Source organism: Oxyura jamaicensis, chromosome 10 (genome assembly GCF_011077185.1).
Source record: "Oxyura jamaicensis isolate SHBP4307 breed ruddy duck chromosome 10, BPBGC_Ojam_1.0, whole genome shotgun sequence".
NCBI classification, from domain to species: domain Eukaryota; kingdom Metazoa; phylum Chordata; class Aves; order Anseriformes; family Anatidae; genus Oxyura; species Oxyura jamaicensis.
The window spans coordinates 18,501,115-18,526,139 of NC_048902.1; the positions used below are offsets into that span (position 1 = coordinate 18,501,115).

At 48.2% G+C, this 25,025-nt stretch overlaps 1 protein-coding gene across 2 annotated transcripts in view; it reads left to right on the forward strand.

The window, feature by feature from the left end:
• Positions 1-16,904: 16,904 nt before the first annotated feature.
• ALDH1A3 (aldehyde dehydrogenase 1 family member A3) overlaps positions 16,905-25,025 on the forward strand; it is a 36,709-nt gene continuing 28,588 nt past the window's right edge. For both annotated transcript variants that reach the window (XM_035335400.1, XM_035335399.1), the window contains exons 1-2: positions 16,905-17,057; positions 20,445-20,549. In XM_035335400.1, the coding sequence (XP_035191291.1) occupies positions 16,959-17,057; positions 20,445-20,549 (204 nt within the window). In that variant the 5' untranslated portion in view covers positions 16,905-16,958. The remainder of the gene's footprint in view (positions 17,058-20,444; positions 20,550-25,025) is intronic.

Below are 25,025 nucleotides of genomic sequence, written 5' to 3' on the forward strand. Positions count from 1 at the left end.
GTTCTGAAATAGCCCTCTGCAGTGACATACAACCTGCAGTGCCTTTACCACTTATTTTTCCTTTCCTTCCCTCCATCCCAACAAGTCTCCATCTACCCATCCTGCTTCGCCGCGGTTCCCATGGACAATTTAGTATGGCGGTGGTCGGGAAGCAGGAATCTTCTGCAACAAAGAAACTACTTTACTTTCTGCTATGCTTAATGCCCCAGTTTAATGAGTCCTTCATATCATTCTCAGCACCCTAAATTAAAGGGTAGCCTATGCAATTAAACCGTTCAGCTTTCAGAATGCCCCTCTCAGGGTTATCTGCAAAATGGGTTGAAACGCAGCTGCTACTAATATTGCTTGTATTAAAGCTGGCAAAGGAAAAATCTCTTTCTTCTCTCTATTGTCAGTAATGTGCCTTTACTTTCAATTATTTGCACCATCTTGTCCCTGATCATTGTCCCACGAGGTTTTCCTAGCCAGGAAATATTTTATGCAATACATAACTGTAGATGTTTAGACCTTCGTGTTTGTATCTTTCAGGAAAGAGGGGAGAGCTGAGACTTGCAGCCAAACCTTAGTCCATTTCACACCAGTATTAATCCGGAGTAAAGCTGCAGTTTGCAGTGGAACTACACCAGATTTGTGCTCAGTTAGATACATCAGATTTTGTTTGCTTGTTGTTTTTTTTTTTTTCCCCCAAATAGCTGTTCAAGGAAACAAAGCAGTTCCCCAGCACCCCCTCCCCAAATCTCTCCGTTGCATCTGGAACATATTGCTCTATTACCAAGGGTCAGATAATATCCTGCGTTAACAGAGCATCCTCCAGGCCCCCCAGATTCTTTCCAGCCGAGTCACTTCACCCACCCCTGACGTGCAGCCTGTTGGGGGGGAAAGGCGGCCTCGCTCCTCGAGGGTTTCATCGCTGCTTTGGCTGGGAGCAGAACGGGACCACAGCAGCACCGAAATCACACTTGAGGAAGGAGTGTCTGGGCAGGTTTTTAGGCAAAATGTAATTTCTCCCTGCATTTCACTGAGCCCATGGGGCTTGTGTCTCCACATCCCGACCTTGCAGCCCTTGCTGGGGCCAGGCACTGAAATCAGTCGGTGGGGCACAGCTCGTAGCAGAGCCAGGCTGGGAGGTGGTTGCACTGGTCCCCATCCCCCAAAATATCATACACACCATCGTCCCACTTTGCCTCTTGCAGAAAGTGCTGTGGACTCCAAGACTCAGCATTTCTTTTTTTCTTTTGTCCCCAAAACGTCAAAGCAGAAGCATGAATCAACGGCATAAGAAATAGCTCTTTTCTGCCCTCTCACTGAGAAATGCTCAGTGGTAATCCAAGGTATTATATTTGGGATTCATCTGCAATGAAAATTATTCCTGCCCCAAACCTGTCAGGCTCCAATTCTCATTTTAATGATCTCATTTTATAAATAATGGAAAGAAAAACAATAGAAATGAGATTAGAAATGGGAGGGGAGTGAATAACAAATGCAAGAGTCTGTAGTTATTCCAAGGAAGATAAATCTCATTTTTAGTGGTCTCCAGTGAAACAGCATCTCACTAAGAAACAAACAAAAAAAAAGCTTTTGCTGATAAATAAAGGTGCGAGGTGGTGGCAAGGAGGGATCTTTTTCACACTAGTTGGTTGTCATAGCATCTTGGGACTAACGATACCTGGGGTTTATTCCTGGCCTCACCACGGTCTCTCTGCAATAAATCATTTAACACCCTGTGCCAAAGTTGCAGCAGAATCTGGAAAATCAAACTCCAGTGAATAAATGTGCACATGTGAGCGCCAAGTAACGCTCCGTGCAGTTATCAATGCCAGGCTTCTACCTCAACAGAATTATGAAGCCTGGCGTACACAATGAGCAGGGAGGTGCAAATTAGTGTCATTTCAGCAGCCCACACACAATTTGCCTCAGACTGTTGTGGGAAAGAGTGTCACTGGGAACGATGTTTTAATCTGGGGTTGGATCCTGCCTGGTGATGAACCCCTTGTACACGTCCCAGTGTAGACATGATGCCAGCGGTGGCTTGAAAATTCCATTTTATTTTTTATTTTTTGGTTTACCTTACATGTATTTGGGCAGATTTTCTGTCTGCGTGAGTGACAGAGTGACCTCCTGTAGGACTCAGAGGAGAATGTGCTGGAATCATGAAATTCGCACCCGTGCAATTCTGGGGCAAAGCATCTGTTGGAGGCTGGGGCCTCCTCCCCTCTGGAGGTCCAGCTGCTCACTGCCTCTTTGCCATTGATGCTTGATGAGGATGGAGAACACAAAAGATGACCAAGGATTTGCGAGAGTGGTGAGGGAAAAGGAGCATGGGGAGCAATGAAAGGGTTGCTTGTATGTTGGCATGAAGATCAACACCAACACGCTTATCTGATCATCAGTAAACAGGAATCGATTTCTCAGGAACTTCGAACATCTCTTAGGAGCACATATGAACATCAGCTTGAGGACCAAAAAAACATGGGCATGGATATAGACCGGGCTGGATGGATACAGACCTGTTCCTAGCCGCTGCAGAAAGGTTTTATCCGAAGATAACCTTTGTGAGAGACAAAGCACAGCCACTGATGATGATCTGGGATCATCAAGTTCATAAAAATGTAAGGGTGTTTATTAGAAACAAATATACTGATGTCTTCGCAAATAAGTTACTCAAATGTTTATCTAGTGAGCCAAATTAAGCCAGGAGTACGTTTAATAATGGGGAAACTCCTCCATAATTGAATATAGTGAACCCAGTGAAGTCCCAGTGACATGAGCCAGGAGGTAATGAAGACAACAGGCCAACTGAGCATCCTGCCATGCTCCATGCCACACTCCAAGGGATGATGGCAGGACGATGCTGGTATGGCCTCACCAGGAGCAAGTGTAACAGAGCGGAGCAGTGTAACAGAGCAGAGCGAGTTATGGGGTGAAGGAGAGGATGTCACACACAGCACAGGGCATCGCCAGGTCACCTCTCTGAGCAGAGGTTGGGCTGCAGAGGGGTGGGTTTTGTCAGACTCCTGGCAAAAAGCAGCTGCTCCGGGTCGGGTCAATTGTGGGAGGAATCTCAGCAAAAACGTGGTGAATTTAGGTATAAAGGATTTCTTTTGCTTCCTCTGTGAACAATGTCTTGCTACAAATAACTGCATACCCCCAGCCTTGTCCTGTCCTGGCTGATGCTTAAACTGTCAATAATCATCAGGTTGCTGTCAGGGTGCTTCTCAATGGGGCTGACAGATTATATCTCTAAAGTCCCTTTATTGGACCTTGTTCCCAGAAAAGCTTGCAAATTGCTCTCATCTTACCAGACAAAGGCGTTGCTCACACTCGGAGTCCTTGGATATCCTACACAATAACGTATGAATTGGTGAGAATTACCCGAGATAAAATATCCCTTACAACATCAAAGTTCCTGATCTTTTAGCTGTCAGCCGCAGGTATGTGAAAGTCCTGACAGGCTGGAGATAGAAGGAAGAGATAAAGCAAACGAGGAGAAAAGAAAACGGTGAAATTTTCTGAATGAAATGTTATATCGTTGGATTTGGCACAGAGATTTCAGTGCAAGGGGTCTGCAGGGCTAGCAGAGGTGTGAGCAAGGCACAGGGCTTTTGTCTTTCCAAACGAACGAGCAGCAGCTGGTACCAAGCAGCCAAGGACAGATCCAGCTCTTAGTTACACCCATGGATAAAGCGAGCAGGGGAACAGAAAGCAGAATAAGGCTAAATCACACTCAGACATCTTCCTAGTGTGTGCAGTCAGTTCTAGGCAGTGTGACACTGGGGTGGGGGGGGTGGGGGAAACAACTGTTTTTAGCAAACATTAACTGGCATATTGCAATTAGCACCTTGCAGCTGCCATCAGGTGAGAACCTGGTGGCAATTAGAGATTGCCTAATTGAGAAGGGGAGGGAAAGCACTGAGGAAGAGGAGGGCAGGGAGTGAGGTGCTTTGTCCCTTGTGGGAAGGTTGTGCTTGGTGCTACTGGGCCATGGTGCTGCTCTGTGCTGGACCAGAGGTGACAGGGTGACAAGGATGAGCTGGTCACACTCTCCCCAGCTCCTGGTGCTGTGCTGGAGGCTGGGTTTGCACGGTGAGATGGATGGAGCAGGTCAGCTCCCTGGGGGAGATGCTGCCATAACCGACAGCAGGCCGGCCTCGCTTGCGCCGTGCTCACAGGTAGGCCCGAAGCCATTGTGCTGAGGCAGAGGGGCTGAGCTGATGAAACAAGATCTGAAAGCTGCCTTCAAAGCTGCCCTTCCTCACTGTGAAGATGGGATGGAGCTTCCCTCTGCCGTTCTGCCGGCGTACCTAACCTCCTCCTGGCACTGCGGCTCGGAGAGCGTGGATCAAATACCTTGCAAAGGGCCGCTCTTGGCAAATACACGAAATGCTTTCCTCGGGTGACATAAATATCGTACGTTATTTGCTGCCTTGCCAAAATGCAAACACACACATGCTCTCCTAACTAAGCAGCATTCTTTAAAACTTAAGATCATTGCTTAGGAAAGAAATATAGAGCGTTTTATAAATCCAAATTGATCACGCACGGCGTGTGTTGAAAATATGTACAAAAATAGGACCCCAAAACTCCATTAAACCACTTCTGAGACAATACATCACTGCACCTTTATATTGCACAGAGGGGTTTAACAACCCTTCTCCAGGAAAATATTTTACTAGGTAACAAAAAAAAAAAAGTTATTGAAAACACATATATTTGATACTTTTGGCAATTCATTTTACTACTTGCATTTCCAATTCATTGGTATAGTTCATGAAAAAAAATATTTTTGCAGTTGGGTCATGTTATTATTTCTCTAATTTTTTTTTCTACTTGAAAGTCACGATAGGATTTCTTTCTGTGAAACAACAAAGAAAGAGAAGTGCTGCTTGCCTGCTTTGGGGATCCTATAGATGTTTTAGGGAACCAGGGCCTGCTGGAAGTGCAGATGTGTAGGAATATGCCTACAGGAGGTTATGGCATGTCTGCATTTCTGTGTAGCCAATGTTATTTCTGAACCAACCTAAAAAGTGCTGGGGAAGCACTAGTGTGCTGAACTTTCTAAGGAAAAAGAAGTCAGCATCCTTTATCAGCCAATAGTAAGATCTTTTCTAAAATTATATAATTTAGCTTTCCCTCAGGCAGATTTTGAAGCCAACTTAAACCAGGCAATTTCTTGTGGCCCTTCAGTGCTTGCCTGCAAGCGATCTCCTTCCCCTCCTTCTTATTTCCATTGCATATGGCCTTTGGTGGAGGGCTCAGTTTACCAAAGTGCAAAGGATCGAGCAAGCCATGCCCCTGGGAATGCTTGTGTCCTACAGAACCAGTGATCTTCTGGCTCCCTGTGGTAATCTCTGGTTCCTCGACCCCAGCAGTGGTCATCTAAGAAAGCTCCAGGCTGGGGACAACACCGAGCATCCACACAAGGATGTCTGCTTCTTCAGCTAGAGTCGTCCAGGCCACCTGAGTACTTATCCCTGAGGATCTTACTTCAAGCAATACAGGTAAGCCTAACGTTCACTTTGTGAGAGATGCTGTAAGTACCCGCAAGCACGATGTGACCCTATTTGTGTAGAAAACAGAGATTTTCCGTTTTAATTGCTTCCTGTGCGACACGTTTCATTAGGTCCCAACTTCTCACCAGTTGAGCTCCTCACAGAGCTTGTGTCCTGCTGTGCATTTAATTACTACCGTGAAAGTCTGCCAGCAAAAGGGCAATTAATTTGAAAGATTAACGAATCTCACGCTTTACCTGTCCCCCCCCCCCCCCCCCCAAAATCAGAAAGCCCACTCTGTAGTTTCCAGCACGCATCTATCATTACATACTCCTGGGTCTCAGGTAAATTAGCAACCTGATTCTTTCCCCTGCTGTCACTTAGAAGAAAAGGGCTTCTTATTTTGCCATCCAAGGAAAAGTACAGTAAGCCTAGAACTAGATAAAAGGGGAGTAATCAAATATATTTAACTGTACTCAGCCAAATCCCATTATTTGTATAGATGTTAGCTGGAGCATTTGAAGAGTCAGGATAACCTTGTCTTTATTGGGAAATAATACTGCTTTATTGAAAAGTGCAATTTCTGAGCTAGTGTTCTTCCTTTTACTTAAAATGAGTTCACATTTATAAATACATATATACATATATATATATATATATGTAGGAATTGCTGTGGTCAGTTTAGAAGTTGTTAAAAAAGTTACGTGTCCTTGCTCTTTCATGAAGCATGGGCATCTGGGTTGCATACAGCATCCCTCTGTTTTTCTTTCGTAGATGGAAAATGCCTGCTTGAAGTGGAGAGGTTCCCTTGGGCTGCCCTGCTAACTTGTACTTGAAGGAAGTAAGGAAAATCATTTTAAATGTCACCTCCCACGTACCAGCACCACTGTCCCGCTGCTGTGGCAGAGAGCAGCATGGGGTATGGTTAAGACGTAGCGGGGAACTGAGCAGACAAAAAAGGAATGTGCTGGGGGTATCTCATGGAGGCAATAACCCTGGCGAGGGTCACCTGGCAAGGTGAGTTTGCTGTATTTCCCAAGTCCTCCTTCAGTTTTCTCTGTGGATCAGTGCTACAATCCGTGTTTTGTGCTCAGGCTCTGTGGGGAGCCCTGCACCCTTAGGGTGATGGACAAGTTCACCCTGCTTTAGACAGGCATGATGAGATGAAATGCATCCTGGTCCCAGGTTCCCAGTTCCACTGCAAAACATCACAGCTCGATGCTGTTTCACTACTCTGTGAGGAAGAAGGAGGGAGACGAGAGTCCCCACGCTGTTTTTTTACATGCCTGAGTCAAATTACCCTCCCTTCTGCGGGGCTTCTTCTGAAATAACAGATCTTACTGTAACCAAATATTGCCATCCAGGAAAGCCATTTTGCAACCAGCAAGGAGGCTTCTTCCTCCTCAGTAGCCGTTGAAAAGGCCCTTTGTTCTCAGGCCGAACACCTGGAGAGTGTTATCTGCAGTGGCCTCTCGAGGCTGGAGCGCTGGGAAGCTGCGACAGGACCCGATGGCATTGGCGGCAGCATCTGGGAGCTGCTGGCACCCAAAATCCATCTCAGCTGGGCCATCGCACGGACAGGTTTTGGTTGTGTCTTCCGTGGGGACTGGGGAAACTGGCCTGGTCTGGGTTTTCTTTATTTTCCCTTGTTAAAATGAACAGCTTCAGGCCAAATGGTCTTGGGCACCTCTGCAGACAATGGAAAACAACCCTTGGGCATTACAGTGCCTACCTGGAGGAGCTGGTGATGAGAGCGGTAGTGGGATGACCCCGAGCCCTAGGGTTCTGGGCACACATTTTGGAACAGCAGTGTGAAGGGTTCAGGGTAAAACTGCTCATTGGCAGCGTCCTGACCCGCCAGCAATTGCCCCAGCGCAGAGGGTCCCTCTCCATGGGAGCCACCTGAGTGCAGACTAGCACCGTGTAAACCATCACTACCAGGCAAACCGGCTTCAAAAGCCAAAAAGCTTTCATTCTTTCTCTGTGTTTTATACAATTAAAAGAAAAATCTGGCTGGGAGGAAGAAACCTGGAGGCTCCAAAAGCAGGAGCCATAGATCTGCTGTGGGGCGACCTGGAGAGTTGCCTTCACCAGCTGAGTCTGCGCTGGTTCTGTGATGAGGTTTCCGGTGACCTCAGTGGAAACTGGACTTGCACACTGCGAGTTATTTAGCAGGTCCAAGCCTCCAGGCCTTTCTCTGTGTATTGATTTTTCCACTAAAGTCACAGGCTGGAGAGCCTGTGTCAAAAAGCAACCGAAGATCACTCCTCGTTTCCTGATCACCCAGACAAAACACTGGGTCCTGCAAGGGACTCACGTCGGGGGATTTCGGCAATGCCTCATCACAAGATGTGCAGCGCTGTGAAACAGTGGTTCTGGAATATTTCTGACAAGTCCTGAGAGCAAACTGCACAATTTGCAAAGGGACAGACCGCAGCTAGATCTTCACAGTCTGCACCGGCAGCTCAGGGGTAAAGTCACTGCTTCTCCCCTGTGCAGCGGCATCCGTGCCATTTTCCTTGGGACCGGCTGGAGCGTAGCAGAGAAAGAGCAAACATTGCCAGAGAGCCACGTGAGGCCTGTGGGTACCAGCTCCAAAACCCCATGAGGTTCTGATAACCATGCAACAAAACGCCCCACAAAATTTTACTGGCGACAGACCGTGATTTCTGTGCTCATATTCAGGCTGCTCGTAGCATACGGGTCGCTTTAAAGGTTTCTTGGTCCCTGTCCAGGCACCGTGACCAGTTCTCCCATGACTTTATGTTTATGTCTCTTTCTAACATTCCTCCTTTTCTTCCCCGCGAAGGGAAAATTTCCAGGTTTGTTCCTTTCAACTTTGTTCGCAGTAGCAGTCTTGACAGAAGGACTTAGCGTCTATTTAGTGTCTTTGCAAGGAAAAGGGAGAAACTTCTCAGTTACATAAAAGTTTGTATCAAAATTCAAGAATCCAGATTAATTATGGGAGACTTGCCTTGTATCATTCAATTTGTTTGAATAGCTTTAAAGATTAAGCAGATCCAAGGCCTAACAGAACCAGAGCCAGTAAGACAATAGCTGAGATTTTCCTTTGAAACAAAATATACAGGTGGTTTCTGTGACTTTCTGTGTCTATCTGCCCGGCTTTTTTATTTTTATGTCGTATCCAATATCAGAGAACCTGGCAGTAGAAATCATATAGCAATTTGTGAGAGCTTGTTGCTGTTCTAGATATCATATAGTCTGTTCCACACCAGCAAAGACAAAACCAATGCCTTTACTCCTCGAGTTTTCATTCAAAGGATAATGATCTCTGGTAACAAAATATTTGGCAGTGGCATTATTTAAAATGCACAGAGGAAATGCTTGTCCCTAATTCAAGGGACTGTGGTCACACAGTCTCTATTCACTCGGTATTTACCAACGAATGCCAAAGGCCAATCTGCAAAAGCCCAGGAACAGAGTTAAGTTTATCGCACCCCGGCCTCAACCCATCCCATTGTAAGGGAGAAAAAAGTAATTACTGGATTTCTTTGTGGTCAGAGAACTTATAAATTCGCTGTTGTACCCAGCAGGCTGTAATGGCTCCTTCGGTAAATATCTAATTAAGTGGTCGAGGTGCATACTTTTTGTTTTAAAATCCCTTTGCATTAAACGACTTCTCGAGTTCTCCACATTTCTCACATGCACGGCAGAGGGAAGTAAGAAGGAGAAAAAAAATAGAAAAAAAAAAAAAAAGAGAGAGAAAACGGCAAAGGGGAGATTTTGGTCGTGGGAACGGGAGCCCGAGGGGGGGATTTGTGCGGGCCGGGGGCAGTCGCTGCACGCAACCTGTGTGGAAAGCACTGGGAGAGGGGAGAAGGATGCGCCCCAGGAGGGGACCCGGTTTGGGATTTTGTTTTATTAAATTAACTAATTTTTTTTTCTTTTTTTTTGTGGGTGGTTATTTTTCTTCTTTTTCTTTCCTTTTTTTTCTGTTTTTATTTTTTCATTTTTTCTTCTTTTTTTTTTCCTTTTTTCCGTGTTTTTTTTTTGTCTTTGTTTTTGTTTTCTTTTTTTTGTTTGTTTGTTTGTTTAATATTTTTTTCTTGCCCCGAAGCGGGTAAAGCCCCACCGGGGCCACTTTTTGCCTTTGCTTTTTTTAACCGTGCCAGCCCCGCGAGGTTTTACCGACCCCGGCAGGGGGGCTCCGGGCGCTCCCCGCGGGCAGCTGAGCCCTTCCAGCCGGGACCAGGACCGGCTCAGGGCCGGGATCCCCCAGGGGCAGTTGAGCCCTTCCAGCCGGGACCAGGACCGGCTCAGGATGGGGATCCCCCAGGGACCCCCTCGGGACCCCCCCGACACCGTTTGTGGGGTTTTAACGGAGCCGCGCCGGGGCTGGGCTGGAAGCGGCGGAGCCGGGCGAGCCCCCAGCAGCGCGGGGCTCTACCCCTGCCCCTTCTCCCTCGTTAGGGAAGTGTTGGAAAATTGCTGAAGTGCGAAATGAGCCTGCGAAATCCCGTTGTCCTCATTAAACTCCGACGAGGAGGGTGACAAGAAGCAGCGGAGGGGAAAACAATGCGGCCAGTGTGTCGGGGGAGAGCCCCGAGCCGGGCCAGCTTTTGTCCCGGCCAACAAAAGCTCTTGTTTGCATGTGTTAAAACCCGGCTGCGAGCGGCAGCCCCAGGTGCAAACGGCAGCCCCCGGGCGGCCGCGCAGCATCCGCGCCCGCTGAGCACCGCGCCGCCAGGAGCTGCCTGCGCACCCCCTGGTGCTGCCCCTAAGGAGGGCACTTCTTCAACAGGCGTGCAAAGCCAGCCTGCAAACCCTGGGGGGGTTCTCCTCTCTCTTTTTTTTTTTTTTTTTTTTTTTTGGTTGCCACCTTCTTTTTCTTTCCTTTCTTATTTATTTTTTTTTGCGCCCCCTGGTTCCTCTTGCCCGCGCATTGCTGTTAGTGGAAGGGGAGGATGTGGGGTACAGAGCACGGGACGCGTTGTGGATCTCTGTGCTCCCTTTTACCCTCTTAGTAGGGGGACAGGGATGGGACCCCGATGCCTGGGTGGTGGGTGAGGACCTGGTGTGAAAGCCCAACAGACAAGTGCCCTGCTGCCAGTTGGTTTGCTTTTGTTCGTCAAGGCATGTTGGGACACTGTGGAATCCCTAAATTGTTAGAGAAAGGGACCCCGAGGTGAGGAAGAGAACGGTTTCCCAACACAAACAGCAGGATTCAGCCCAAAAAGTGGATAAGAGGCGCTGAGCTAAGAGTAACCACAAACGAGGCTCGCACAGGTCAAAGCCCATCAACCCACCGCACCAGTGGTGGCATTTCGTAGGACTGGCACTGCGCGTTGTCCAAGAAAAAGTAATTCCAGGTTGTGCTGCAAGAAGCCTGCACACATCGCTTTATCCCCAACGGGCCTGCCTGGGATCTGCCCCACGGCTATTTAACAATATGCTGTTAATAACAATTCATTACAGCTGATAGGACTGGGAGACTTGCCTTGTATTTTGCAATTAGACATAAAGGCTCTGATCTGGCAAACGCTCTGCGCTGTAAGCATGCGAGTAGCTCTGCCGGAGTCATCTGGGACTGCTCACGTGCTTAACATTAAGCCCGTGCAGGATCAAGGCCCGAGATGGTATCTTCTTTAAGGGTACGTGTTTACCTGCTCTGGGCTGTATTTTCTAGATCCGTGACTGTGCCCTGCAAAACTGTTTCTCTGGGAAGCCCTGAAGTGGCCGAGCCAGCTGGGCACAGCTCTCCAGTAGCATTACGAAGCCAAATGATTCTTCCTGTAAACAAAAATTGTGTGCAGGAGCTGGGTCGGTCGGGACGGCGCTGCAGCACGGGGCATGTTGCATCGCAGGCTGTTCAGCTGCGCGAGCCTGTGTGTACTGAGGCGTTAATGCAGGGCTGTTGGGCATCGGGCCCAGAACAGATGTGATGATGAGTGAGAGCAAAGAGGCAGGGAGGAAGGCCGAGGAGAAGAAAACACAGCTCAGGCCCCTCGATTCCTGACCAGGCAAGCACGGCTTACAAAGCCTGGGCACTCCCCCCAGATGCCTATTATCAAGAGAAAGTAGGAAGCAACACGATCCGGGGAGAAAACAAACATATTTGTTTTTTTCCTTTGCCAATCCTGCTAACAATAGCTGTTTGTAGGCAAATAATGCTCAGGTCTGCATCGCTAGATCAATGCAGGGAGTGGTTCCCATCAGCTCAGTGGTGCCAGACACACTGAATGCTTTGTAAGGAACCAGGTCCTTGAACTTCTTCACAGCGCAGACGCTATCTTAGTGGGTTATCGTGCACTTGCTCCTGTTCCTGCTCCCACTCTCCTCATTTTCCAGTGCTAGGCCTGGCAGGGAGAAGTGAAGGCAAGAGGAAATAGAAGTTGTTTTAATAGAAGGCTTCAAAATGTTCAGCTGTTTGTTATTTCCTTGCCACTAACCTTTCCAATTTATTTTTGGAGACAGGAAAACGAAAGAGAAGGCCAATCCATGTGCACGGTCACAGTTTAATACCTCTGATACGCATGAAGAAAATTAATTTGATTGAGGATTTTGCTTCATGAAGTAATTACAGTGCAAAGTATAAAAGGCTGTCTTTCGTCTTGAGCCGCTAAAGCCTTGTTTTGCATCACGAGGACATATTTAGGATTACAAATAGACTGCCTTGCTTACACAGATAGCATCTTACAGTATCTCATATTCCTTCTCTTCACCTTTCCTGGCAGATTTTGTGGATGTGGAGAGAAGCGGAAAAACGAACTCTTCTTCAGCCCCAGATCTGTTAAAACAGAAGGGTGACAGAAATACTGGAGAACGGTGAGTTCTTGGGCAAGGCTGCTCAGACTCCAAAATGCATCCCAAGCATACATCCCTTCCCCACTGGTATCATTTGGCACAGCGCAAGTAAGGTTGGGTTGACTTCAAAAAACAGCAAACAAAAGTAAGACACACAATTTCCAAAGTGTCTGCACAACAGCCTGATCATTTTTAAAACAAGGCATACCTCCAGACTACAGTTGTTTTGAGATTGCACGTGAATGCTTTGATAAACCAAATAAAATTTGGTCTGCCTTTTATATGAATATTGTGCCCTTGGCAGTGCATTTCACGGCTGAATGCCGCAGTTCAGTTATTACCACTTCTTGCTTTACGCTGCAGGTTTGGCTTCAATGAATTCATAGCAAAAAATAAAAATAAAAAAATACAGAAGCCAAACTTTTAAGCAGCAGAAATTACCATCAGATAGCTAAGAAATTGTTTGGGCACCTAAATAAGCAATTAGGTACATTTGTTAATAAATAACTTCTTGAGATGGGTGTCTAAGGGGCAGTTCCTCCATCCTGCTGCTAACCTATATCGTGGGTGATTTTGATCAAGAATGATGAAATTTATGAACTTCAAGTTTCCCTAGAAAAGTGAAATTCAACAGTGGGAAACTATACCCAGAAAACAAAGTTACAGAAATAGTACGGCTGTAAAATCTGGCACTGAAAAAATAAGAAAGTCCCCAGATAAAAGTCACCGGTGAGCAATGCCCTGTGTGCTGTGGGTTCTGCCTTATCTTGGTGTTGAGGTGGGAGATCTTCAGATTGGGCTCGTTGTGCACTTACAGCTGCAGCTGAGCTCACGGGAGCTGAGCTCTGAACACTGGCAGCCAAAGCACTCAGGCTGTAGGTGACTTATACCGGGAATCCTAAATGAAGACCCTTTTTAATTCATCGCCTCCCACCTTGTTTTCTCCGGGGTCAGCATCCTCTCAGAGTTTCTGGGAAAGGAAATGCTGCTTGTGAAATGTTTGGGCACTGCTATGATGAGCACCATGGAAAAAACTTATGGAAATGAATAATTTTGTGCCCAAAGCACAGTCTGAATAACAGGCAGTAAAAAGCCTTGTTACTGCACATTAAGCAAGAAAAGAACAAACCATGAGGGGAGGAGCTGCTCTTCCAGGAGCAGCAACCATTGCCAATGCACTGCGAGGGGGATGCCTGTAAGAAAAGGGCATTGATCCCTCAATTACAACCCATCGGGATAAACACAACAGGCAACTTCTGGTCACTCCTGCCCAAGTACTGGAATGCCTGGCCTCGGTAGCCTTTTAGAGCGTACAGTTTCACAGCTGTATTCCTGTTTGTGTGTGTATCTGCTTCTGGGTGTGTGTAAAACAAGAGGAATAGGTTTGGGCTCTGTGCCACGCTAACTGCTCTACACAGCTACAGGACTTTTGCTTGGGTTGTGGCAAAGGCAGAGGTCTAAAAGCAAAATGTCTGAGTATCACCCGGTCAGCTTGGGGTCTCGAGGGCTACATCCCTGCTGACCAGACTAGGTGTAAACCATGGTCCTGTGGGTGAACGTCAAATCTGTCTCCATCCACAGCTCTCCAGAACCAAAATGCTCTCAGGTACCCTGGAGACATCTTCAATGACCCTCTGGGCACCCTGCATGCTGCTGTGGAGCCAGGATATGGGACATGCATACAGGAGCAGGGAGTGTTTGGAGAAGCAGTTACCACCCACAGTATTCCCTTCATCAAGGTTAGATAAAGTTGGGAACTCGAAGAAATTAATATATGCGGAGACGTGGCATCCACAGCAGATAGGGAAACCACTCGATCACAGCATGAACACGTCCTGGGACTGCTTTTGGCACAGACCAACAGACTGGAAGAGAACAGCATGCTCGGGTCCAACTGACGGAGGCAGATTTAGGAGCATACACGCCTGATCCGAACCAGTAAAGGGAATCTTTGTGCTGGCTGGCAGACAAGAGCTGGTGTACTCACAGTCTAGAAACTTTCAGTGAGATACAGCTCCGCGGAAAAGCACAGCCAAGCAGGGATTCGCAGTTATCGCAGTCAGTGCATCAGGTTAAGGATACATATTGCAGACATCTCTGCAAACACTGCTGCAACAGTAGAATGTAACAGGGTGACTCAATAGTAATGTGACCTTTCATTAACAGGCTCTTTTCCTCTTTGTGTCTGCTTCTGACACATTTATGAACTGTTACAAAGTTAGGTAAAACCCACTTTTTCAGCGCTTCCATCAGAATAGCGGTACGGCCCTCGTGGAGCATGGGAACGAATACAAAACGCCTCTCACTCGCTCTGATCCACGCCCTGCTGTTGCTTTTAGGGCATCTCCCACTGAGCTCGAGTGTCTTCTCCGCTGTGGGGCTGATACAAGCACTGGCAACTGAGGACACATCTCCTGAGGCCGTGGAGTTGATCCAGTTTACGGTAGGACAGCGTCCCAGCGAGGGACCACCCAGTGTCTGCACAACTCTTCAATGGCGGAGCGCGTTGTTACCCTTCTTGTGACGTTAGCAAGGGAAATGTTGCGTACTGCTACGTATGCTGGTCAGAGTGTATTATTTCAGCTCATCCTTATGTCAGTGACTCACAATTCCTTCGCTTTGTACAGCTTTTTAAAGCAGTCATATATCCTCAAACGATACATGCAGAATTTTTACCTTAGGTACCTCTCACATCTACATTAACTCAAAGAAGCAATAATGCCTTAAAATAATGTTTCCAGGACTGCCCTGTAAAAAATCTTCTTTGTGAGCGATTGAGACAAGGTCATTCCATATGAAACAAACCACTGGAATGACTCTCTAGACACTGCTTGTCCTGGAACTTCTTATTCATCTTTCTCCTCGTCCAGAGATTTTGTTCTCTAATTACAAAAGTACTTTCCATGTCTGCCGAGTGTTTCTGTGGGCAAAATACAGACAGAGGGAAATGGATAAATTCATTCTATTGGTGTTGTGCCACCTCTGTAACAATTTCCTCCCCTCTCTCTGATACTCAAATTATCAAATTATTGCCGTAGTGTCGTGATACATTAGTGTAAAACTAAAACTGGCAAATTGTCACATAAACTAAAAGGTTCTGTTGCCAGACCATGCAACTAGCCCTGAAATGGATCAGTGGCCATGTCTTTTCCAGAGAGAATAGACAGAAAAGTTCTCCATCTTTGACTTTGACTTGCTTGATCCCATCACTCACCTTGTAGTCTTGCCGATGACACCCAAGGATCGCTTGGATCCAAATTCCACTTTATTGGGACCAGGATTATATGGGGATTTAGTTAAGGGATTCTTCTATCTTTGATACTTTTGTAGCTTTGTGGAAAACAGCACTTGGAGAGTTAAAAAATGGACAGCTTAGAAAGAAACGTTTCTGTTGTAACACAACCCCTTATTTTCTAAGAATGATCTTTTGATTTCACCGTTGAATACAAGGATATTCCCACAAATTTATTTAAAACTAAAGCACTTCCTTATCTAAAGAGAAAATGTGACCTTACTGCTGCGAGGCAGGATTGGTCCTCCTCTACTACTGCTGGTTCAACAGAAATTGTGTTAGTGATTTGTGTGGTAAAGGTATGAAGGAAAAAAGGTCCCCTGCCTTACTGACAGCTCTTATCACAGAATCATTAAGGTTGGAAAAGAGCTTCATGATCATCTGGTCCAACCACCCCCCTACCACCAATGTCACCACTAAACCACGTCCCCAGGCACCACGTCCAACCTCTCCTTGAACACCCCCAGGGACCATGACTCCACCACCTCCCTGGGTGACCCGTCCCAATGCCCGACCGCTCTTTCTGACAAGAAATGTCTCCTAATCGTCTGAGAGGTTTCCACCTGGAGCGGGGACCTCCAAGAACACCCTGGGAGCCCCAGGAACCGGGATTTGATTCACCGGTGGTAATCTCCCTTCTGAATCAGCACTAGCTCTCATGCCGCTGGGATATCACAGGCGATCTCCCTTTGGAAGCGCTGAGTATTTTTGAGCATTTTAACAGCAAAGTGCTGACTATTGCTGGGGATTACAGATTCTGTGAAACATTTTGTAAGATAACTGCTGGCACCTCGCCACTTGTTATATGGAAAATATGTCGTATTATCTTCCATGTGCGTGTGGGCGTTAAGGGTGCTCCTCGCGTCCTGGCCCCCAGCCTGCGGAGCCTTACACATATTTTATACAGAACGAAGTTAGGCAATACGCCGCGAACTTGCTCGGGCGCGGAGCCGAGACCTGTCACTTTAGACAAGTTCCATATCCTTCGGGGCTTCCTGACGGAGCATCTTCCTCACCGACCCCACCGCCACGGAGCACCACGAGGGCTGTGGGCGCCCACCAGCCCTGTGACGGAGCAGGGTGCTCCCCACCACCCCCAGCTTCACCCTCAGGGCCCCTCCGGGCCGATTCCCCTCAGGCCGGTGCCCTCCCACCCCCGCAGCCCGCTGCGCGGCCCCCTCCCTGCCGCCCCCCGACCCCTCTCAGGCCGGGGCGCCTCGGCGGGGCGGCGCCGCCCGTTACCTGAGGGCCGGCACGGAGGGGCGGGGCCTACTGGGAGGGGGCGGGGCTTGGGAGCGGGCGGCAGCCAATGGGAGCGGGCGGCGGCGCCCCGCGCCCGGCGCGCGCCGCTCTTAAGGCGGCTCCGCGGGCTGTCAGCGGCAGAAGGGCGGCGGAGGCTCGACGGGGCGGGCATGGCCGCGCTCAACGGTGCTGTGGAGAACGGGCAGCCCGACAGGAGGGTACCGCCGCTGCCGCGGCCCCTGAGGAGCCTGGAGGTGAAGTACACCAAGGTGAGATGGGGAGGGGAAGGTGGGCGGCGGTGGGGTTTGTTGGGGTGCTTGGTAGAGTTGGGGTGTTGTTGAGGTGCTTTTGGTGAGGTGTTTTTTTCTTTAAAAGAAAACTATCCCTTCAGAGGGGGTTTTATTTATTTGTGTGGTCTCCTGTGCTGCACTAGGTAGTGGGTTAATGGGGATGGATGGGTGGTTGAGTGGCTGGAGCAAGTGGGTGTCTGTTGCTCCTTAGTGAGCTGCAGTTGCTATGATCCATAAAATCTGAAAAAAATCTAACTTTTTTTTTTTTTTAACAATATGCATAGAGCTGGGTGCCCATGAGCACCTCTGCCCCTTGCTGCATGGCCGGCACTGAGCAGTGACAGGCCCTGTGCCCGGCTGTGCCATCCCACCGTGACGGCCATTTTCCCCAGTGCCCTGCGCAGTACTCACAGAACCGGCCCGTAATGCCTTTACCATCGCACTACTGCTCAGAAAACCCCATCTGAATGGGGTGAGCTCAGGGCTGAGAAGGGGGTTATGTGTGAGGGGGTTATGTGTGAGGGGGCTGCTTGCACGGGGCTCCTTCCGATAAGGCTGCTCTGAGGTGGGATCGGCCCCGTGTGGTGCCCAAAATGGGGCCGGTGCCCAAAGCAGGCTTGTGAGAGGGCTATAATGTGGCACTGGGGCCACCCGGCAGTGCTGTAGGGTGAGTGGTGTCTGCACACATCTTGCTGCCTGCCTGCTGTCCCAGCAGAGCTCTTTCATGGCCTCCCAGTGGGATAAGAGCAGCCGGGTGGTGAACCCACACCAACCTGAGCCTCCTGCCGCTGTTATTCACACCCCTCACGCTTAACCAAGGGCTCCTCAGCTTGGTAGCTCCAGCCTTCAGAGGTGGTGTTGGTTTTGCAGCAGGGCTCGGCTCCACACCAGAAGTCCCCTCTGCCTCACGCCGCTGTCGCTCTGCTGTAGCCACCTTGTTTTTTGTTCCCCAACAGCCCGGCCATGGTCTGGCGCAGTGGGGCAAACATCCCGGCTTGTTAATGCTGCTAGCAGCCCTGCCTGCCATCATGTGAACTATCCGAGACTATAAGAGCTGGAGGGGCTGAAGGAGTGCATTAATTAGTTACATTTCTATGCTAAATAACTAAAAAAATAAAGCAGAGCTACATTTGTTCTCTTGCAGCGGGAGGGAGTAAACAGCGATAGCTTATCCAGTGAGGTGTTGATTTGAATTATGCATCCAAAGTACTGAAACAGATTAATCTATTCCAGTGATTACCGCTAATTGTTACTTTTTAACATCCTGAATCTACCTACTTTTTTAAAGATAAACTTGTCACTTAGCGGCAAATTGGATCTGCAGCCGCTGGTTGTCGAGTGGCGTAATGCTGCACAAACAGCTCTTTCCTGTGTCAGAAATGGACACGGCCATTAGGGTTCTTCTTAAGCATACAAATGTTCTGTTTTGTGTTATTTTTATTGTTGTGAATGCTTTTAAATACTCCTTTGGGATCCAATCCTGTAGCCGTGTGCGCTTTAAAACACGCGTTCTTTTAATTCTCCGGAGCCTTTGCAGGAGGCTCTGTGCACCGAAGGTATCGAGGTAGTCACTTAATAGTGGAAACCAATGTTAATTAAAAGTGTGAATTTGACATCTGATCTGATGCTCCCGGTGCGTATGAGAAAGTAATGAGCAGCAGTCAGTTTTCATAAAACTGTGAGGGGTTTTCGACAAGCTCCTTTGAGTCTCACCAGATGTTTACAGCTGACGGCACGCTTCCTTGCTTAGCAAAGATTTTATTTTCGGTTCCACCGGTTACTGGGCTGGGGGAGAGGGAAGGAAGATTATCAACAAAGATCTCACTCGCAGAGCAGCTTGGTGCTTGTCCTTGGTGTGTGATGGAAGTGATCTGTCCATAATCTCATGTCCCGGGTTTGGGGTAGGAAGCATGAAGAGTCGATACGCTCTTCTGTTTGATATCAACTCCTGGCACAAGAGACTCAGGCTTCTGGTATGATTCCCGGAATGGTGCCAGCTTATATGTTGTGTTTTAAAGGGTCTGATGCCATTGCCCTTGTTATAGGAACGTTGCTTTCCAATCTCAACTTTTCCATGTGGAGTTAATGTTTAATGTGGAGAACTAACAGCATCTTCCCCTGTTCTTGTTTCTTTGCTAGTGAAACAAAGTGAAAAGTGAAGTGTAAAACACGCAACTTTTAAAAATACGTGAATATAATGCAGCACTTGAATACTAGAGGTAGTTTGGGAGCACTAGTTTAAATATTTCTAATATTGACTTCCCTTGGCAGCCTTCTTTTGTTGGAATCCTCTTCTTTGAGGCCTGTATGAAACAGGTGGGCCCAGAAGTGCAGCATCTGTGCCAGTTATGTCTTGGATGCTTTTTGCAGAAATAGTTGGGAGAAACTCCTTTGGGGGGGGGGAACTGCCCAAGGGGGAAAAAAAATGACCCAAAGCAGTGGGAATTCTGAATGTAAGGGATGCAACATTAATCTCCTGGTCGTGTGTAGGGACTCGTAAACAAGATTGCGAACGTGGACGGCTTCCAAGTAAAAGTACTAGCTTATAGCCACTAACAGGCTACTAATAAAGATTACTTCATCTAATCTGACTTAAAAAGTATCTTTATTTATAAAACATAACACTGCCAAGTTAGATCAGCGTGGATAAGATGCATGCTGAATCAATTAATTGTATATAGGTATCCATGCTCTGTTTACAGCGTGTAACAACACTCCAGTATTTAATGCATTTTTAGTTACGCAACACTGGGACTGTTTGTTCTTGCTCTGGAAATGCAATATTTTGAAATACTTAAATCTTGTCACAGACGACTCCAAGTGACGTGGGAGGCTCGATGCATCCTGTGACAAGGCGTAGTGGGGTAGAACTGAGCCTGTTCCTACCCTGCTCCCTCCGTGAGGGCAGAGTCATGGAAGTAGCCCAGGGCAGGACACTAATAACCAAGTAACATCGAACGCTGACGTTTTGTTTGTAGCATGCAACGAGGGGTTCCTTTTGCCTGAACCATATGGGTTTCTCTTGGTGTCTACTTGCTGTTCCCATGGAAATGGATTTCAAACTGTCTGTTTCTCATTGCCAAATTATGGCATTACGCTGTGTGGGCCCCATCCTCTGTCCTCCTTTTGCTGAAAGCCAACTGGGTGCATGAAGGTTTTCTCGTCTGTTCTCTGGCTCAGGTTCTAGTTTGGATAAATGCTGTTTGTGTCATAAACGGTCTCACTGGGAGAGACTGAACACGCCATCAGTGGGAACTGAAGAGCCTCAGGACCTTTGAGGAACACTTGTGGGATTTTTTTTTTCCTATTGTCCACAGCAGTGTTCTCATTCTCCCACCTGTCCCGCTCCCCTTGCTCTCTCTTCAGATATTTATTAACAACGAATGGCACGAGTCTACAAGCGGAAAGAAGTTCCCCACCTATAACCCTTCAACGCTGGAGAAAATCTGTGACATTGAGGAAGGAGACAAGGTAGGTGTTATTGGAAAGGCAGTGCAAATAACAGAGCTTCCAGGGGACTTCCTTTCTTAGAAAAGTACCCAGAGGAAAAGCTGGCTCTTAACACTGACGTGCAGCCAGCCAGGCTGTGAGCTGGAGGCCTGGGATGCTAGAAGTGCTGCTTGAGGATTGCACGGGCTGGGTGGGATCAGTCCTCTGCAGCTCAGCTGAGTCACTTTCCCTGATAGGAACTGCCTACCAGCGCTGTCAGAGGAATGAGACTCAGCGTCATTCTTGCTTTATAGATCTGGGAAGAAGTCTCCATGCTGAGGAAATAGCAATGACAGTGTATGTACATCCCTGACAGAGCTTGAGCATCATCTTGGGAGCGGTTTATATGCAAGCTGCGTGGCAGCCTGTTGGAGACACTGAACTGGAACTCACCCTCTTAAAATACAACCAACAGATAAGCTGTTTGGGAGAACTTGAGCTCAGTCATGCATCACCACAGGGAAATCTCCTACAGAAAGTGAGCAGTGCTTGCTTTTCCAACTGGTATTGTGAGTTCTGGCCTCTTGTACAAACATGGCATCTGCCATTTAAAACCAAACCAGTGTCTCTGAAGAGCCCCCGGCCTTGGGACACCATACAGTTGCCTGGGGCATAACTGCTTGGGTTTGTTAACAGTCTGAGGTAAGGAACAATCAAATATGACACTCCAAGACAGCTCATCACACACGTGCCATGCTCTGCTCTGTGGGAGAGAGCTGGCCCAAGAGCTTGCTTCTGACAGTGTGTCACGGGAGGGTGATTCACAGCTTCCCTGCTGTACCATGGCTGTGGCTCATCATTGCTCTGGGCAGTAAGTGGCAGGCAGCGTGCACTGCCTGTGCTGTGGTATTTTTTTTCAGTAGCTAAGCTCACCTGACCCTCGTGAGGCTGGATGCACGGCTTCCAGCCACGTAGCTGCCTTGAGGAACCGTTCCTGGTAGAGTGACACTAGTTGAGCAGGGGCACTGTGGCTCTTGGTGTTAAACTGCAGGTCAATAGAGCCCAGCCTCTCCGGAGATAGGAGCAAACTTACTTGTAATGCAAGTCTGCAGCCTCCCTGCAGGTGGTGCACGAGGTAGCTGTTCTTGGATGGCACTAAAGCAGCCTCTGAGACCTGTTGCTGTGGTGGATCTGCCCATCCATGGGCCAACTATACATGGCGGTGGAACTTAACAGGAGGAAACTACACACAATAGTTTTGTCCTACCCAGTTAACACTTAATTGCTGTGGCATATAAACAGTGGAGCTGAAGCGAACTCTGATCTAACTGTATGTTACTCGTTAGAAACCACGACTCCACTATTGTTCCCTGAACCGTGTGCCTCCTCAAGCAGCTACAAAGCATTACATGAGTGTTTCAATTCTATTTCTTAGAGACTTGGTAAAAGAAACTTGTTATGCAGAAATAAATGGTCAGTGAATTCAAGGATAGCTTTTCATGCTTGCAGGGGAGTTGCTGAAAAGCTTGCCTCGGGACTGGTCAGTGGGGCCCTATGCCCATGGTGCACAGAATAATTATGGGCTAGATGCAGTTTGGGTGCTGAAAGCCTCTTCTACCCTTTACCTCCCAGAGAATGACTTATTGCCCTCTAAGTAGGCTTGTGTGAGGGACTGAGAGGGATTAGACCTGGATGCAGGTTAGGTGGAAGGCAGAGATGGGGTGAGAAGTGTCCAGACTGGCTCTTGGGCTACTGGTGACACATGGTCATGTCCCACCACCCTCTGGGCAGAGTCTCCTGAGACTTCACTTGCCCTGGTTGATCATCCCCATCCTAAATCTGTGACTGTAGTCCACTGGGGATGAAGTTCCCTGTTACTACAGAAAACTGTGGGTCATGTTTGGTGCTTCTCAGTGGCTTGTCCCTGTGAGCTGCTGTGCTGGTCAGTCCCACAGCAGGCATGGCAGGTCCTGGTTCTGGCTCTGGCCCCAGCTGTGCCAGGTTTGGCCCTGCCCTCAGTGCAGGCAGGGAGCAGGGCTCCACTTCCCCAACCCTGCACAGAAACCTGCCCCTCCCTGGCCGTGCAGCGTTTGTTTTGCTTAGGCTGCATGTGAGGGGTGGGAATTTGGCAGCCAACGTTTCAATGATGACAATCGAGTCTGGTGCTGAAACTTGGCCAACGTTTTATATGACTAGGAGCAAAGGTTTTGTTTGTTCTTCAGTTACAAAACTTAAGACAGAATTGCTCTTGGTGGGATGGTTGGGGGATGAAGGAAAGTCTCGGGTGGAAAATAAGCACTAAAAATAAAATGGCAAACGTTTCTACTGGGTACTGGGAGGCTTTCTGCCTCCCAAATAAGGACTCGGTGTCCTGATGTTTTCCAGGTACAGTCACGAAGGGATAACTTTATTAGATTTCTGCCCCCAAGGAATGGTGCAGCCCCGGAACTTCTACCCTCCCTCGCTATGTCAAGGAAAAAGTATTTGAGCTGCTGCCACTTGTGCTGTTGGTAATGCTCGAAGATGGCTCTCCTTCTAGCAGCTTGCTAACATCCAGCAGGAGCAGGGGGAAAGGAGCTCCCTCCCTAAAGGAGTGCCCAGCTCAGCAGGTTGGCATGGGTCCACAGCTGTGACGGAGCAGGCTGGATGTTGCGGAGCATCTGTCACAATCACTTCTGAGCCGTTTGCTCTTCCGTGTGGATCTTTGGAGGGTTATAAGAGGGCTTTGTTTGCAGGCATCCTGCCTCCTGCAGATCACAGGGGCAGGCTGAGGTAAGAGCCTGCAGGAATATTATTCCCTACAGTGGGCTCACAGCACCCTAGACAATGGTTTTGGAGACCAAGGGCTGTGAAGTTGCAGTTTGCATTACTTTTGAATCCAAGTTTAACCAGCTGTGGAGTGTAGGCTGTTTGCAGAGGGCTTGCAGGGGAGCAGCTCAGCTCTGGACATCTCCTAACTGAGGAACTGTGGCATGGTCATGCCCTGTGTTAGGAAAACGCCTTTCCAAGGATATGCGCAGTGGGATTCTTCCAGAAGTTAGTAATTCAGTGAAGGTAAGGCAGTCTCCACGGGGTGTGCTCTAGCCCCATCAGGTCTCTGTACTGAAGCACGTTGTCTACACTGAGCCTGAAGCAGAACAAGGCTTTTCCTGCAGGTGTTTTCCCTATTTTCCCTACTTTCTGAGCCACTGGGGTGATGTTCTCCCTTGTGCTCCTCAGCCTGGTGCTGAGGCAGGAGAGAGGAAGAAGGGAGAGGGTAGAAGTGGAGCAGTGATGAGCAGGACTTGAGATTGAGGAGGAAGGTGGAGGATGTTAGCTTAGAACAAAGAAGTCTGAGTTTGTTCAGGGGAAAATGGCATGCAGTTGTGTAACTGGGGCTTGTATCACAGTGCAAACATCCAGGGTGGGTATGAAGGTTCGCAGGCATTTCTCAACGCTGCGTTGCTTGACTTTGCAATCCTAATATTCTCTTGGTGGAGCTTTTTATGCAATAATAAATCTGTGTAGACCAGAAGGGAGCACCAGGATGCACGGACCTCCTCGTGGTTCTATACACCGCGGTGTCCTTGGCACCTTGACAGCTGTAGGTCTGTCTCTGTCAAGTGTTGTGCCTACCTATTGCAACATGCCCGTGGTGAGCACACCGTTCAGACTCCCCTAATGCCTAGTCATAACAGGATGGATTAAGAATGGCATTTCAGCCTTCCTGAAGAATTTCCTTGTTTTTGCTGGTCTCGGGCCTATAGAGACACTGCAGGCTCACAGGATCTCACTTGCTGGTGCTGCCCCGAGGGTGTTTTGGGAGAACTTTTTTGCTGTGTGACAGCAACAGCAGCATGTGAGCTGTCATGCATGCTCTGTGTGCCCAAGAAAAGGGACAAGAATGAATACAGCTTCAACTAATATTCACCCCAGAGCTTCTGGACAGAAACCCTATGACAACTCTATCTGTAAAATGCACCTTTTACCATGCACCTGAAATTACAGGTGTGTCCAGTAGTAATCTCTGCAGGAAAGTAACAAAAGCAATAGCCTTTGTTCATTATTTTTTCCAGTACAACACTACAAAAAAACAAAACCATGCTTTAGGGGAAAGAGGCATGGGACAGCATCTCCGTAGTTGGTGGCCAAAATGGAAAGGCAAAAACCTTGCCAAGACCTCTGGCCCTCAACACCCCAACAGGTGACCGCTACCACTTACGGGAGCTGCAGGAGGGCTTGAGTGCTCTTGGATTTAAAGGATGGGGACTGGAGTGCTTCACCCACACAGCCTTCTTGTTCCTGCTCTTGTCAGCCCCAGGGTGGTGGGGACACTTTCAGCCCTGTGGCCTGTGCCACAGCAGACCCGAGTGTTAGCACACCGCTGTTCCCAGCCTGGTCTCCGAAAGCTGCTTAACTGCTGCTAAGGGAAAACATGTTTAAACCTGACACTTCTTGTCTGCTTTGTGACCTAAAATATGGCTGTATTTAGCTTGAGTCCTCATTCCAGCAGGCAGGATGAGGAGAACACAAATGTGC